Here is a 13,764-nt window from a genome sequence, read left to right as displayed (position 1 = left end):
CTGCTACAGCAGTTACCGGTCAAATTTTGATCCATACATGGGGCAGACTGGTTGCACAGAAGTCAATCTACAGATCAACTTCTGTAAAGCTAGTCCGTTGTAAAAGTTCTGCAGTCAGCGCTGCCGGCTATGTCCAGCAGCACTGATCATTGCATTCTTACAGCAGTGAAGTCTCCCTGCTGTCAGAACACAATAGCTCTGCTGGGCGATTTCCCACCCCCCACCCCCCCACCTTGAATGTGTAGATGGGGGAAATTGGGTCTTTTTTTTTTTTCTTTCAACCTACTAGTTGGGGGGGGGGGGGGGGAGAATACCAATACATGGGCTGCCTAAAGCTGGTCATAGATGGATAGAATGTTGAACTAAAATTCTGAGGAAAAGTCTTAAGAAAAAATGTCAGAATATTCTAAGAACATTCAATTATGGTTTTAAAGATTTAATTTTCTTTCAACATTTGATTTTAGAATGAACAGAAATTTGTTCAATCGATAAAATTTTCTGTCCTACTCCTCGTCACTGCTTTCAAAAAATTAACGTGGATTTAATCCACTAATGTTTAGAGAAATTTAGAATCTTGTTTTCCTAAGAATTTTCATTTGAAATCCTACACATCTATGGCCAGCTTTAGTTGGCCATTCTTGAGAGGAGACAGTAGCATCATACTAGCATTATTGGTGCAAGCAAGTGACCACTTCATGTACAGAGTACAGATGGTCTCAAGATCTGTAAAGGATCAAGGTGGTTTGAAAATTTTACCCAAATATACATTTGCCCAAAACTGAATCCTCCTTCACTTGATGTAATAGGAGACGGTTTGGATGGTTGCTGATGCACAAGGGAAGGTTTTTCAGGGGGCCGGATTTGAAAACTATCAAAATGCATAGCCTGATTAAAACATCTAGCCTCATTCATGAGATAAACATTCCTTCTTAAAAGGAGCAATAGTGCTTCAATATTACCCATTAAGGCAAATTTCCAGGCTCATCCAAATAAAAGAAATCTCTTCAAAAGGAGGCCAAACCTCTCAATCATGTATTGCCCGAACAAATGACCCCATTGAAGGATTTTATTTTCTGTTTCGCTCAGCTAGGTGCACTGGATACAAATATACAAACACAAAACACATGTTCCTCACCAGGTAGCGATCCAGTAAGGGAGCTGGGATGGGGGACATAACCCAGCGGTACAGAGGCTGGCCCATGCACAACATAGTCATTAGCCATGGTCTCTCCATCACCTTTCATGCGGGGACACAGCACACGCTGACACACAAAGTAAACTCCGCCCACCACGAAAACCGTAAGAATAACCCCAATGATAGAGCCAATGGTGTTGGTTGAGGGTGGAGGTGGTTCTTCTGTAGGGTCTAGAAGGATCAAAAAAGTGTAATGTCAGATTACAGCAAATTAAAGACCAAAACCAGTCAAATAGTTAAATTAAATACATACAAGTATTACCTGCCACAGATTGTATAATGATGCTAAATACTTTTGTGATTCCCCGCACACACCACCAATTTGCTTTCTAGCTGCCTAACATAAGGGGGTGACAAAAATGCAGTTCTTGCCCCACCTCCTGCACTTCCACTATCACCACACTGCTGTTACTCACCCTGGGCCCTCTCCTTCACATAGCCCAAAAAACTTCCTCCACACCCCCACCCTCTGCTCTGCAATCAATTTACAGAGTAGTCTTTCCTACTGCATATCAATTTTAAACCTGCGGCTGCTATGTGGGGTTCTGAAATAAAGTGAGATTTCAGGTCATTACACTGGTTGAGCAGAATTTTGCTGGAATACCTAAATTAACCAGTTTTATATTTTTGTACAGTGACTTGCGGATCACTTACAGCAACCCAGTTCATCAGAGCTGTCGCTACAGTCTCGCTTGTGGTCGCACCGCCGATGTTTGCTGATGCACTGTCCACTGCCGCAGTGAAACTGGTCTGGTGTGCAGATTTCTGAGAAGATAAGAATCAGCAATTTTCAGTATTTACACAGATATATGACCAATAAGATCATTGAAAAATGAGCAGTGTGGGTCTCCCAGGGGGGAAATGAAAATTCTGAGATGCAGCACTAGAGGGATTGCAAGCAGACTGAAGAGGGTCCTGATTACCATCTATAGATTATTAATCATCAATAGAGGGATCATCAGCAGGAGAAAGGAGGTCCTTATTGCTTTATAAAGATCTTTATCACTAAAGGGATCACCAGCAGGAGAAAGGAGGTGCTGATTCCCATAAATAGGTCTCATTTATAATACTCCGGGGAATTCATAATGACTCCAATGCCACTTTTCTGAAGATTGTCCCCTTAAGAAGTACCTGCGCCTAATCCAGGCGAGAATTTGCATCAGTGTGGGTAACATTACTGGTATGTGCTGCCAATTCAGTTAGTTCTTACTACTGCCCCTTTTAGAATCTATTGCTATGACAGTGACAAATTCTTAAAGAATTACCACCAGTTGTTGGTTTTGGAAATTTGCAGTAATCAAGACCTACTTACAGAGGTACGCCACGCCTGTGCTGTATCTCTGGCCTTATTTAGTTATCTGCAGGGAGATTATCTGGTCGAAATCTAAATGTAAATGATAGGGAAGGCCTTGAAATTTCCACTCGCCTCCTCGCATTGGCGAGTGGAAATTATGGTGGGGGTGAGTGTGTCCCCAGGGCCGTCTTGCTGAGCAGGCTCGGAACTCAGGGCTGGATCTGTCATTCGCACTGGGAGAAAGAAAGAAAAGAGAAAGAAAAAGGAAAAGGAAAAGGAAAAGGGAAAGGAAAAGGGAAAGGGAAAGGGAAAGGAAAAGGGAAAGGGAAAGGGAAAGGGAAAGGGAAAGGGAAAGGGAAAGGAAAAGGGAAAGGGAAAGGAAAGAACCTACTAGATCTGAATAGCTCTCAAATTGTATGAGCTAATCACACAGCATAAATAATTATAAAGACCATTCTGGGCTAGGTGTGTTGTATTCTCTGTATTATTGGCACGTACCATCACAGTTCTTCTCGTCAGACTTGTCCTGGCAGTTTGCATCACCATTACATCTTCGTGAGGACTCTATACACTGCCCGCTGGCGCACTGAAACTGGGTATCAGAACACATAGGGCAGTTTTGCTCGTCACTGTGATCCACACACTCCGTGAAACCATCACATCGCCACTCAGCAGGGATACAATCTACCTCCCCCGTGTAGCAGGTGAACTGCTGAGGGGAACAGGTTGGGGGTTCTAAAAAAGAACACACAATATTAAAACCAGGGATCTCATGACCTGCAACTCTCAAATGTGACATGTGAAGATGCGAATTAACACTGCATAATTTCTACTGCCAAATCCTCCTTTCCTCTTAGAACAGGCCCTCTCAACCAGGGTTCATATAGAGGTTGCAAATCGCAATTTCTGCAGCTCAGATAAGTAAGCACTAATTTCACTGATCTTTTAAGCTAAAGAGAATTTCTCCCCTTGTGCACTAGTGTGAACGTTCACTAATGAATGCTTCACTGACCACCAATGTGAGGGAACATTGCAGTTTTCACTTTCTGTATTTCTTTTGACTCTGCCATTAATTATGTAGCTCACTATTTTATTATTACTGAAAATATTTTTATTAGCAAGGGTTCCTTGAGACTTCTGTTATTTTAGGGGTCCCTGCTACTTAAGTTTGAAAAAAGGCTGTCCTAGACAAGCTTTTTTCAGGCAAAATTCTCAATTCTCGCACTATACAATATAAGCACCTTCCACTAACCTTTTCAAAGAAATACTTATCCTACAGCAGTCCAATCATTAATTAAAAAAAAAAGCAATCCTTGTATGAAGAAGCCAAACTTAATATTTTTAAAATATAAAGTGAGAAGCTCACAGTGTGCAGTGAAATCAAAGTAAATATTTTCAGCACAGGAGAGGAGCCTGTACAACTGTGCAAGACAGAAGCAAAGGCTGGAGTTCAGCTTTAAGTATGATTAAACTGTAAGCCGGGGATCAGCAACAAGTAGATCATGGCCAGGTGACTGGTAGATCACGATCTGGGCTTGCTGACCCACCATCCCAGGGGATTAAACAAAGTGCAATGCAAAGTGACTACTTGTGAAGTTGGAAATGTGTAGGGAGCAAGAGCTGCATAAGCCGATGCCTCCTCTGTAGTGCTAGCCCCTTTCCCATGCGGAGTGATATTGCATTCCACCTCTTATCCCGGCTAGCGGTTTCCAGAGTGGTGCCAGTAGCAGGAAAGAAGAGATCTTCAGGTCAGTGTAAAGTAATATACTGGGCACAATAGTTTAGGACTGCTTTCACACTGATGCACTACGGTTTACAAATGCCATGGGTGCGGTGCAGTGCAGTGTACCGGCAGCTTTAATGCGGGTAAGCAGCGCTTAGCCATAGACGTCAATTACATCCTGCGGGTTTGGTGCACTTTCTAAAAGCGCACCAAAACTCCTGAAAGAGCACCAAACCCACAGGATATAATAGAAGTCTATGGCAAAGCGCAGCTAACCCAGGAAAGCCGCAGGTGCACTTGTACTGCACGCACGGTGCAGGTAAACCGCAGCACAGCCTTATAAGGGAGGACAGGAAGTGAGGAGACAACATATTGCCTCCTCATTACCTGATTTAGGCCCATGATTGTGTACAATGTACACGACTGCAACATGGTAGTATGGCAATTAGTTGTTTAAATCAGGTGTGAAGAGACAACACTGTGCCGCCTCGTGATCTTTGACTTCTCCCATGTTGTTCAGGTAGATCTCCACCTCTTTAAAGCTGCCTACCCCTGCTCTAGGTAAATGTCTTTATGATCAAACAGCACAATCCACAGTGTAGATGTTCTACATATTCCATATTCACAAGAAACCTTCCAATTCCCACAGAACAGCAGATATCCCCATGACGGGAAGCAGCTTCCTACCTCCACAAGACAGCTCATCTTGGAGAAGCACCAGGTGCATGGGGCAGGAGCAGCGAGTTGTTCCATCTCCCTTTACAATACAAATGTGGGAACAGCCACCGTTATCCTGAGAACATGGATGCTCCTCTGCAAAAACAGAAGAAAAACATGAAAACAAATCCTATATTATGTCAGGTTTGCAAAGCATGATAAAACTTATTTTGGACAGTGTGAAACAGGTTAGAGACTTGCTAAGGTTTTTATTGCAGTCTGTGCTCCTGTCAGGGAGCGTTACCCAAACTTCCTGTCAGAACAAGATGCAATGAGAAAACTTTTCAGCCAAAAACATGTTTTAAAGTGTAATTAAAAGGCATTTTTTTTTTTAAATTTTGGATATTGAGTGAAAAGATTAGGATCCCTGTTAGGTTTTTAATGTCCTGTGTGTCCCAGTTAGTGGGATTCAGGCTATTCTATTTCCAGTTATCAAAAGGAAGAGTAAAAGAAAAAGCCAAAATTTGGGTTGACACCAAAACAGGAATAGAGGGGAACCTTCCAAATGGGACACTAGTTCTGGTCACACCCTGGGATTCCCTCACTTTGGAGAGATTTCATCTCACTTCCTGTTTTGGCAATGAGACAGAAAGCGAAGGGAAATCTCCCCAATGGGACACAATGGCAAAAACAAATTCTTACTCTATCCAAAATAAAAAATATATTGCTTTTAGTTTTGCTTTTTTTTTTTAAAAAAAAGGTGTTTATCCAACATTCTGAAGTAAAGCTTACAAACCAATTGCCATCTGCCAACAAATGATGACAGTAACATGCTTTTAGCTCTACTTTAAAATTTTCTAAATCCATTAGAGATTGACAATTTTCTTTCCTAAGGATCATGGTCCTGGGGATACTGGAACCCCCAATTCCTCATATGAGCAACCACAGGGAAAGCCTTTTAAAAAAAAAAAAAAACAACCCACCATCAAGCCCCCAATAAAAGGATAGCATGAACATTACATCACGTCACAGTAGTATACTCTGCTGCCCTTCACATCACCATCCCCCTACTATAGTGTCCTCTACCCCTCTGTTTGACCCACCACCACCCCTCCCCTCTGTACCCTGCTTCTTTCAAACTGTGACACCCCCCCCACTGTAGATTCTGCCCTTCCAACTACCAACATAGCAGGGTTCTCTGGCCCTTTCACATCAACCCTGCCCCTTTCAAATTGGGACCCCCCCCCTATCCCCACTGTAGTGTCTGCCCTTCCAACTACCACGATAACAGGGTTCTCTGGACCTTTCACATCAACCACCACAATGTAGTGCACTCTGCCCCTTTGCGCTCCCTCCAGCATTGTCCTCTGCCCCTTCACATCACCCCACCACTGTAGTGCAGTCTGCCCCCTGCTCTCCCCCTACCCCAGCAGTGTCCTCTGCCTCCTCCACATTGCCTCCACACTGTAGTGCCCTCTGCCCCTCCATTATAGTGTCTGCTGCTCCCCCCCATAGCAGTGTTGGCTGCCCCTCTGCCCTCCCCATAGCAGTGTCCTCTGCCCCCTTCACATCACCCCCCTCCCCACCAAACTGTCCGCAGCCCCTCTCGCCCCCTCCCCACATAGCAGTGTCCTCTGCTTCCACCATATCATCCCCTAGACACAAACAGGAGTGTGCAGGTAGCATTTTCCTACCCGTTGTAATATGGACAAACAGAGCGGAGAGCAGGAGGCAACACAGTACTTAATGAGGGGCAGAAGCAGGAGCTGCCGGTGGCAACTTTTCATATCAACAAGCTTGTGATTAGTTACTAGGACCGCCCAACTTCCTAACAATCAATTAACTGCTGGTTAACTGCTGCAGCTCAAGATCCCGCCCTCGTCCACTTTGCTGCCTCCAGATCTCCACTCTGCTGTGAAGATGAGAGCAGCAGAGGCTGAGGGGAAGGACCGGCAAAGCAATTTTCGATATCTACCTTTTGGCTGGCTATGATCGACAAGTAGGTCATGATTCACGGGTTGCTGACCCCTGTTTTACACCCAACACTGAGGTGTGACAAAACAAATGATACTATTCAATATAAAACAATTCCCCCTTGCAGAGCTGTGGTAGCCCGTTCGGCCATGGCAGAGTATAATGTAGCCCTGATACTATGTGGACACTCACTGTATTCCTGCATGCTGAGCTCAGTCACTGCATGGATGTCAGTCAGAAACTGAATACGAGCCTGGATTTTGGTGCGTCCTTCACGTCCTGTTTTTTCAATGCGCTCAATCATCTGCTGCTGTCTGTCGATCCAATAAAGGTGATTGCCAAAGACAGTGAGCCCCACTGGCTGCAGCACATTGGAGTCCTCAAGGACAATGCGGTTCCCCCCTGAAGGTAAGAGGTGAATATGATTATTATTATTAACTCTTAAGCAAAAACCATAGTTTTTTGGTTTTACACATTATGTGATAGCCCAATTAACTTATGCTTCCCATAGAAATTCATTAGCATTTAAAAATAGAACTTCAGGACTTCCCCCCTTCCTCCTGAAACCCCCTTTCCCCAGGAATTTTTTATTGTTTTGCAAACACCTTTACATACCTTTTTTCTTTATGTCTTCTTACTGGTCCAATGACACCACTTCAGCTTTTTTCTTCTCTTTGTTTCAGTGGTGGGCTTTTTCCTAGATTGGGTGATGCTGACATGTGAGCACCATTCAGTCCTAAAGTACCATGAGCCCAGCCTATGCGATCATGTGCCCCCTTGGGGGCGGGAGGTTGGAGTAAAAACACTGACTAGTGTCATTCTGCACATTGTCCTATGAACCCAGAGTCACTCTGCCCTGAAGAGGACATCAGGTGCTGAACCTAAAGGGGAAGGTGGGGACACTGCTAAAGAGGGGCAAAAGCAAGGAAACATTGGCCATTTTTTACCAAATTTTATTTTTTTTGGGGGGGCGGGTATTGGCTTACCTATAAAATCTTTTTCTTAGTGTACAGTACAGGACACAAGCTACTTTCAATCTTGACCATGGGTAACACACTACCACTTTCAGGTTAGGACACTTGCAAAGTTGTAAGGACAACCCATATAACTTGTCCCGCTTCCAGAAATCCTCGGTATTTCTGCAAGTAATCAGAGAAAGACACCAAGACAAAGGGGAGGTAACCGGTGTCCTGTACTGTACGGAAAGGATTTTACACGTGAGTCAAAAATAATTTTTTTTTAATCATACAGTACAGCAGGGGTGCTCAACCGGTGGCCCTTGGAGCCCTCTGAGCTCAGACCAGGGAAGCGCATGCCCAGGATCAGCAACTCTCATCTTGATCTGATCCTGCCATCCCAGAGCATCAGAGTGCATTGAGCCAGCGCTGGCAGCAGAGGGAGCAGGTGCCGCATAAGATGAGGTTTCCTCTGTAGCATCGGCTCCTGTCCCAGGTGGAGGGATACCAAGTGCACTTCACCTGCAACCTTTCTAGCAGCCTGTAAAGCGATGCCAGCAGAAGATGGAAGAGGAAAAGAAGGTCAGTGTATTAACACCTACACTGTGCTTTTGCAATGGGCATACTGGCACCTATAAAAGGTTAACTATTAGGCTGCTTTCACACTGATCCATAAGTGCAACGTCTGAATGCAGGAGTTTTGGTGTACTTTCAGAAAGTGCACCGCATCTGCAACATGTACATACAGGAAAGCTGCAGGTGCACAATTTACATTTGAGGTTTGGGGGGTTGGTAAAACCCCATAGTTGAGATGTGTTTTTGACACACCCTCAAACAATGGTGTGGCATCAGGGGTCGCAACCGAGATCCCATCCCATGCGTCCTCACGGGCACATTCTGTTTTACACTTGGACAGGAGGGACGGCGAGGACAACATACACAGGAACAGATCCTCTTCATTTTCCTCCTGCAACTGGTAAAAGTTGGCTTCTTCTCCTCTCCCTCCCTGTGGCATTCAGCGACTGCAGGAGAACAATTTGCTATTCAAAATAAAAAGTTTGAAATTCTGATACATTTCATTTCATTGTGGCCCATGACCGGTTACCAAATCAATTAAGTAGCCCTCGCTCTTCAAAAAGTTGAGCATCCCTGCAATACAGGACACAGGTTCCTTTAAAACTCGACCATGGGACATCCCCAAGCAAAACACCTGAAGGGTGGGCAACACATCAAACAAGCTAACATGCCCCAACAAGGGAATCAGATTCTCAACTCAAAAGAGTGGCTTGAAGCACCTCCTGGCTGAAGCTGGCATCAGCTGAGACCTGAACAACCACCTGATAAACCTTCATATACTTTTAGGACCAACAACAGCCTTGAAAATCTAAGAAAAATGCCTGGCACTGAGAAACCCAAGAGGCACTGACTGAAAGAGATGAGTGAGCCTTAACCACTTGCCGACCGCGCATAGCCGAAAGACGGCTTCACCGCGGCCGGCCAGTTCTGAGTGGACGTCATATGACGTCCTCCCAGAACGCGCTCTCCTGCGCGCCCCAGGGGGCGCGCACCCGGCGATCTCCGTGATCGCTGTGTCCTACGGACACAGCTGATCACGTGATGTGGTGAAAGGCCGATCCCACCGGCCTTTTACCACGTGATCAGCGGTGTCCAATGACACGCTGATCACAGGGAAATGCAAGTGCCGGTTCTCGGCTGCACTTTCCTCACGCTGTCAGATCGTGAGGAAAGTACTGCCGAGAACCGGCAGTTGTCAGAGCGGGGATCGGCACCGATCATCAGGGCACTGATGATCAGTGCCCTGATGATCGGTGCCCAGCAGTGACCCCCGCAAGTTCCGATCAGCAGTGCGCCCACTAGCCCCGCCCACCCATTCCCAGCAGTGCACCCACCTGTGCCCAGCAGTGCACCCACCTGTGCCACTCTGCAGTGCCACCTACCTGTGCCCAGAAGTGCCACCTACATGTGCCCAGCAGTGCCACCCACCTGTGCCCACCCACCTGTGCCCACCTGTGCCCACCAGTGCCACCCACCTGTGCCCACCAGTGCCACCCACCTGTGCCCACCCACCAGTGCTGTCCACCAGTGCCACCCACCAGTGCAGCCCAGCAGTGCTGCCAGTCAGTGCCACCAGTCAGTGCCCAGGGGTTGTGCCAGTCAGTGCCGCCAGTCAGTGCCCAGAAGTGATGCCAGTCAGTGCCGTCTATCAGTACCCATCATCAGTGTCACCTATCAGTGCCGCCTATCAGTGCTGCATATCAGTGCCGCCTATCCGTGACCCCTAATTAGTGCTGTCTATCAGTGCCGCCTATCCGTGCCACCTCATTAGTACTGCCTATCAGTGCCCTTTAGTGCTGCCTATCAGTGCCCATCAGTGCCGCCTCATCAACGCAAATCAGTGAAGGAGAAAAAATACCTGTTTGAAAAATTTTATAAAAGAAACAAATAAACTTTTTTTTTTCAAATTTTTTGCACTTTTTTTAATTTATAGCGCAAAAAGTAAAGCGCCCAGTGGCGATTAAATACCACCAAAAGAAAGCTCTATTTGTGAGAAAAAAATGATCAAAATTTCATATGGGTACAATGTTGCATGACCGCGCAATTGTCAATCAAAGTGCGGCAGCGCTGAAAGCTGAAAATTGGCCTGGTAAGGAAGGGGGTATAAGTGCCCCGGTAGGCAAGTGGTTAAGAGGGAAAGGAGGAGCCCTATTCAGAGCATAAGCCTTAGTGATAACCTGCTTAATCCACCTAGAGATGGTGGAATGAGATGCAAGACAACCTTTTTGAGGGCCCACAGGCAAGGTAGGTGTATTTTATTGCAGAAGAGACATTGCATGTCTTCTCTGCAATGAGGAGCCTGCTTGCTCAGTTTGTGACAGTGGAAATTTATTTCTGCTGTATGGAGGAAAGAGGCCTGGGCCCTCAAAACCACCTTGTCTTTATAAAGAATGAAGAAGGGTTTCTTACCGTATAAGGCTGCCAGTTTTGGAACCCATCTTGCTGAAATGATAGTTAAGGAAAATGCACCTTACAAGGTCAGCCAAAGGAATAACCCGAAGGAGCTAAAAGAGTCTTCTGTTGAGTAAACAGAACCAAAGTGAGTCCAAGGCAAGACAGGTGAACAAACGGGGAGCAGTGTGAGCCACCCCCTTTAGTTAAAAAGAAGATATAGGGAGTACACCAGGAAATATCAGGAGACTGAGGTCCAAGGACTCCGGTGCAGAGTTTTGAGAGGAACCCTGTACAACCTGCTCATAGTCCTGTGTGCAGTGTGCTAGCCAGCCCCCGCATCCGATGTCTGCCATGTGGGTGAGGAGATCCCCTGTGCGGATCAGTGCAAAGAAGGGGTGCAGCCATTCTTTATCCCACAACTGAGGTCGCTAAATAACCAGACGAAGACTGATGTGACGACCCAAGCCACAAACAGGAGTAGAGTAGCAGCTGGAGCTTTGCTGTACCTGTTTTCAGCAAAGTAATACACTCAATGGTGCTGAAGCCAGAGGGCCTATGCACACAGAATGGACCACTGTATGTTCAAATGAGTCACAGCACATGTGCCAAAACAGTTTAAAGTGGTCACAAAATATGTAACTTGGTCTTGGCCTAAGGTTCTCTCACTTCCCACAGCAATGCTTCGGTGTCCAAGCTGTGGGGTGAGAACTGGGTGTGGGGGAAGGGGGCCAGAGGAAGACACCAGGGAACAGGAACATTCTCAGGGGTTAAACCACAAGGTGAAATTCCCCACTTTACAAGGGCATGCCATGACTTCAGGGACTGGAACTACTGGTAATCAGACCGCCACTGCCCTGGAACTGCAAATAACAACACAGCGATGTACTGTTGTACTAAAGGTAAGGGTAATAAGTAGAGTATGGAGTGAAAAAACAATGTTACAGGCTGGCCCAGCATTACCAAATTAAGTCTTCAATCTTCCAGTAATTTCAGAAATATGGTCAGCAAGCTGCCTTCGGTAGAAATATTGTCCATTAGCTAAGTACACTGGCAAAGAACTGAAGATTGCAGGGAGCAGAGGGGTTTTAGGGGATGTCTAAACAACTTTGTTTGCTAATGTCCTTACCTGACCTGTGGCAGCATGTAACCCTTAGTCAAGGTTTAAGTGAACTTGGGTTCTGTACTGTAGGAGTTATAAAAAATACAACATGAATGTCTGAAAAATTCCAAAAAACAAACCACCTTCTGGCTGAGAGTGTGTAAACGATGTCAAGCCATTTTTAACGGGTTACTGTAAAAAACCGTTAGGGATTGAGGGCGGGGTGAAATTTAGGCAAGCACAGCTAATCTGCCCACAGTATTTCATTTCCATAAATATTTCATATATACAAAATGTTTTATGCTTTTAATTTTAGTTTAGTTCAGCTCCAAAGCAATGGGTTTTCTTACCAGATAGATCGCTGCTTTCTATCCGCCTCAAGTCTGAATCAGCCCAGAACAGTTTTCCTAATTTGTTATCTAGAGCCAAGGCGATGGGTTTACTTAGGCCAGTGAAGAAGAGAATTTCTCGCTCTGTCCCATCAAGAGCCGCTCTCTCTATTTTGGCTGAACGTTCCTGTAAGTTGGTGAAATACATGTACCTGAAAGGAAAGAGAGCAATAGAAGATCAGTTCGTATGCAAGTTTGTTTAAAGTTTTATTAGTGAGAGTAAAGCATACCTCCAGGAAAAAGTCAAAATCAACCTATGTACTGGCAATTATACTTAACCGATTCCTGTCAGCCCTATAACAGAAATACTGCTACAGGGTGGCAAGGGTGTGCAAAATCACACACACACACACATATATATATATATATATATATATATATATATTCTACACACACATACATACACACGTGATTTTGCTTTTCCGGGTAGGGGACGCATGTGAGGCGCACACGTGCCCTACCCACACTGCCACTTGCGGCTGTCAATCACCAGGTCCCGGCCAGTGATTACTCGGCAACGCCCAGTGACTTCCAAGGATCTCTGAGGGGGAGGAGAACGGTTTGTAAAAAAAAAAAAAAAAAAAAACACGTTCTCCCTGTCAGCTCGTGCACACTGCTTTGCATGGCTATGCACAGCACAGCCAAAGCAGTGTGCTTACAGTGAAGCACAGAGTTAACCCTTTGATTGCCCCTCATGTTAACCACTTCCTGTCTAGTGCCATTAGTATAGTGTCAGTTTTGTTTTTTTTTTTAAGCACTGATCACTGTGTATTGGTGTCACTGGGGAAATCAGTCCCCCCCCCCCCCCCCCATGTCAGAATGCCCGCTGCAGTCCATCTATAACTTTGCTGATTGTCACCATTACTAGTAAACATAAAAATCCCAGCATATATACTGCCATTAGTAAACGCTATAACTTTCACATAAGCCAATTAATTTACACGTATTGGGATTTTTTTTTTTTTTTTAGCAAAGACATGTAGCAAAATACATTTTGGTCTAAATTTATGACGAAATTAGATTTTTTACATTTTTTAGTGGACATGCTTAATAGCAAAAAGTAAAAAATATTGGTTTTTTTTTTTTCAAAATTGTCGGTCTTTTTTTTTTATAGCGCAACAAATAAAAACCGCACAGGCGATCAAATACCACCTGAATAAAGCTCAATTCGTGGGGGGAAAAAAAAAAAAAAGGACATACATTTCATTTGGGTGCAGCGTTGCACGACTGCGCAATTGTCAGTTAAAGTAATGCAGCAGTAATGCAAAATGCAGTAATGCAAAAAATGGCCTGGTCAGGAAGGGGGGGGTAAATCCTCAGGAGGGCAGGTGGTTAAAGAGTAATTCTGGGATTCTCATGTTCCTCATCTACTATTGTTCTGCCCAATCGATACACAAATCAATCTCAAAACTAATTTACTAGTTGCAGAAAGGAAGCCTCCTATATATTAGTACCTGGAATGTTATCAGTGAACCACCCAATAACACTATGATGCCTGGAAGAGTGT

At 45.0% G+C, this 13,764-nt stretch overlaps 1 protein-coding gene across 1 annotated transcript in view; it reads right to left on the bottom strand.

The window, feature by feature from the left end:
• LRP6 (LDL receptor related protein 6) overlaps window positions 1-13,764 on the bottom strand; it is a 131,707-nt gene that overhangs the window by 13,048 nt on the left and 104,895 nt on the right. The window contains exons 15-20 of the mRNA XM_089663487.1: window positions 12,219-12,409; window positions 7,036-7,245; window positions 4,900-5,025; window positions 2,988-3,224; window positions 1,850-1,960; window positions 1,136-1,366 (exon numbers count right to left, since the gene is read on the bottom strand). Coding sequence (XP_089519613.1) covers window positions 1,136-1,366; window positions 1,850-1,960; window positions 2,988-3,224; window positions 4,900-5,025; window positions 7,036-7,245; window positions 12,219-12,409 — 1,106 coding nt within the window. The remainder of the gene's footprint in view (window positions 1-1,135; window positions 1,367-1,849; window positions 1,961-2,987; window positions 3,225-4,899; window positions 5,026-7,035; window positions 7,246-12,218; window positions 12,410-13,764) is intronic.

Source organism: Staurois parvus, unplaced genomic scaffold, assembly GCF_062004578.1.
Source record: "Staurois parvus isolate SC_StPar_1 unplaced genomic scaffold, SC_StPar_1.0 ptg001698l, whole genome shotgun sequence".
Classification (NCBI taxonomy): Eukaryota; Metazoa; Chordata; class Amphibia; order Anura; family Ranidae; genus Staurois; species Staurois parvus.
Note: the sequence above shows the minus strand (reverse complement) of the source record. Positions and strands in the feature narration are given on the sequence as shown.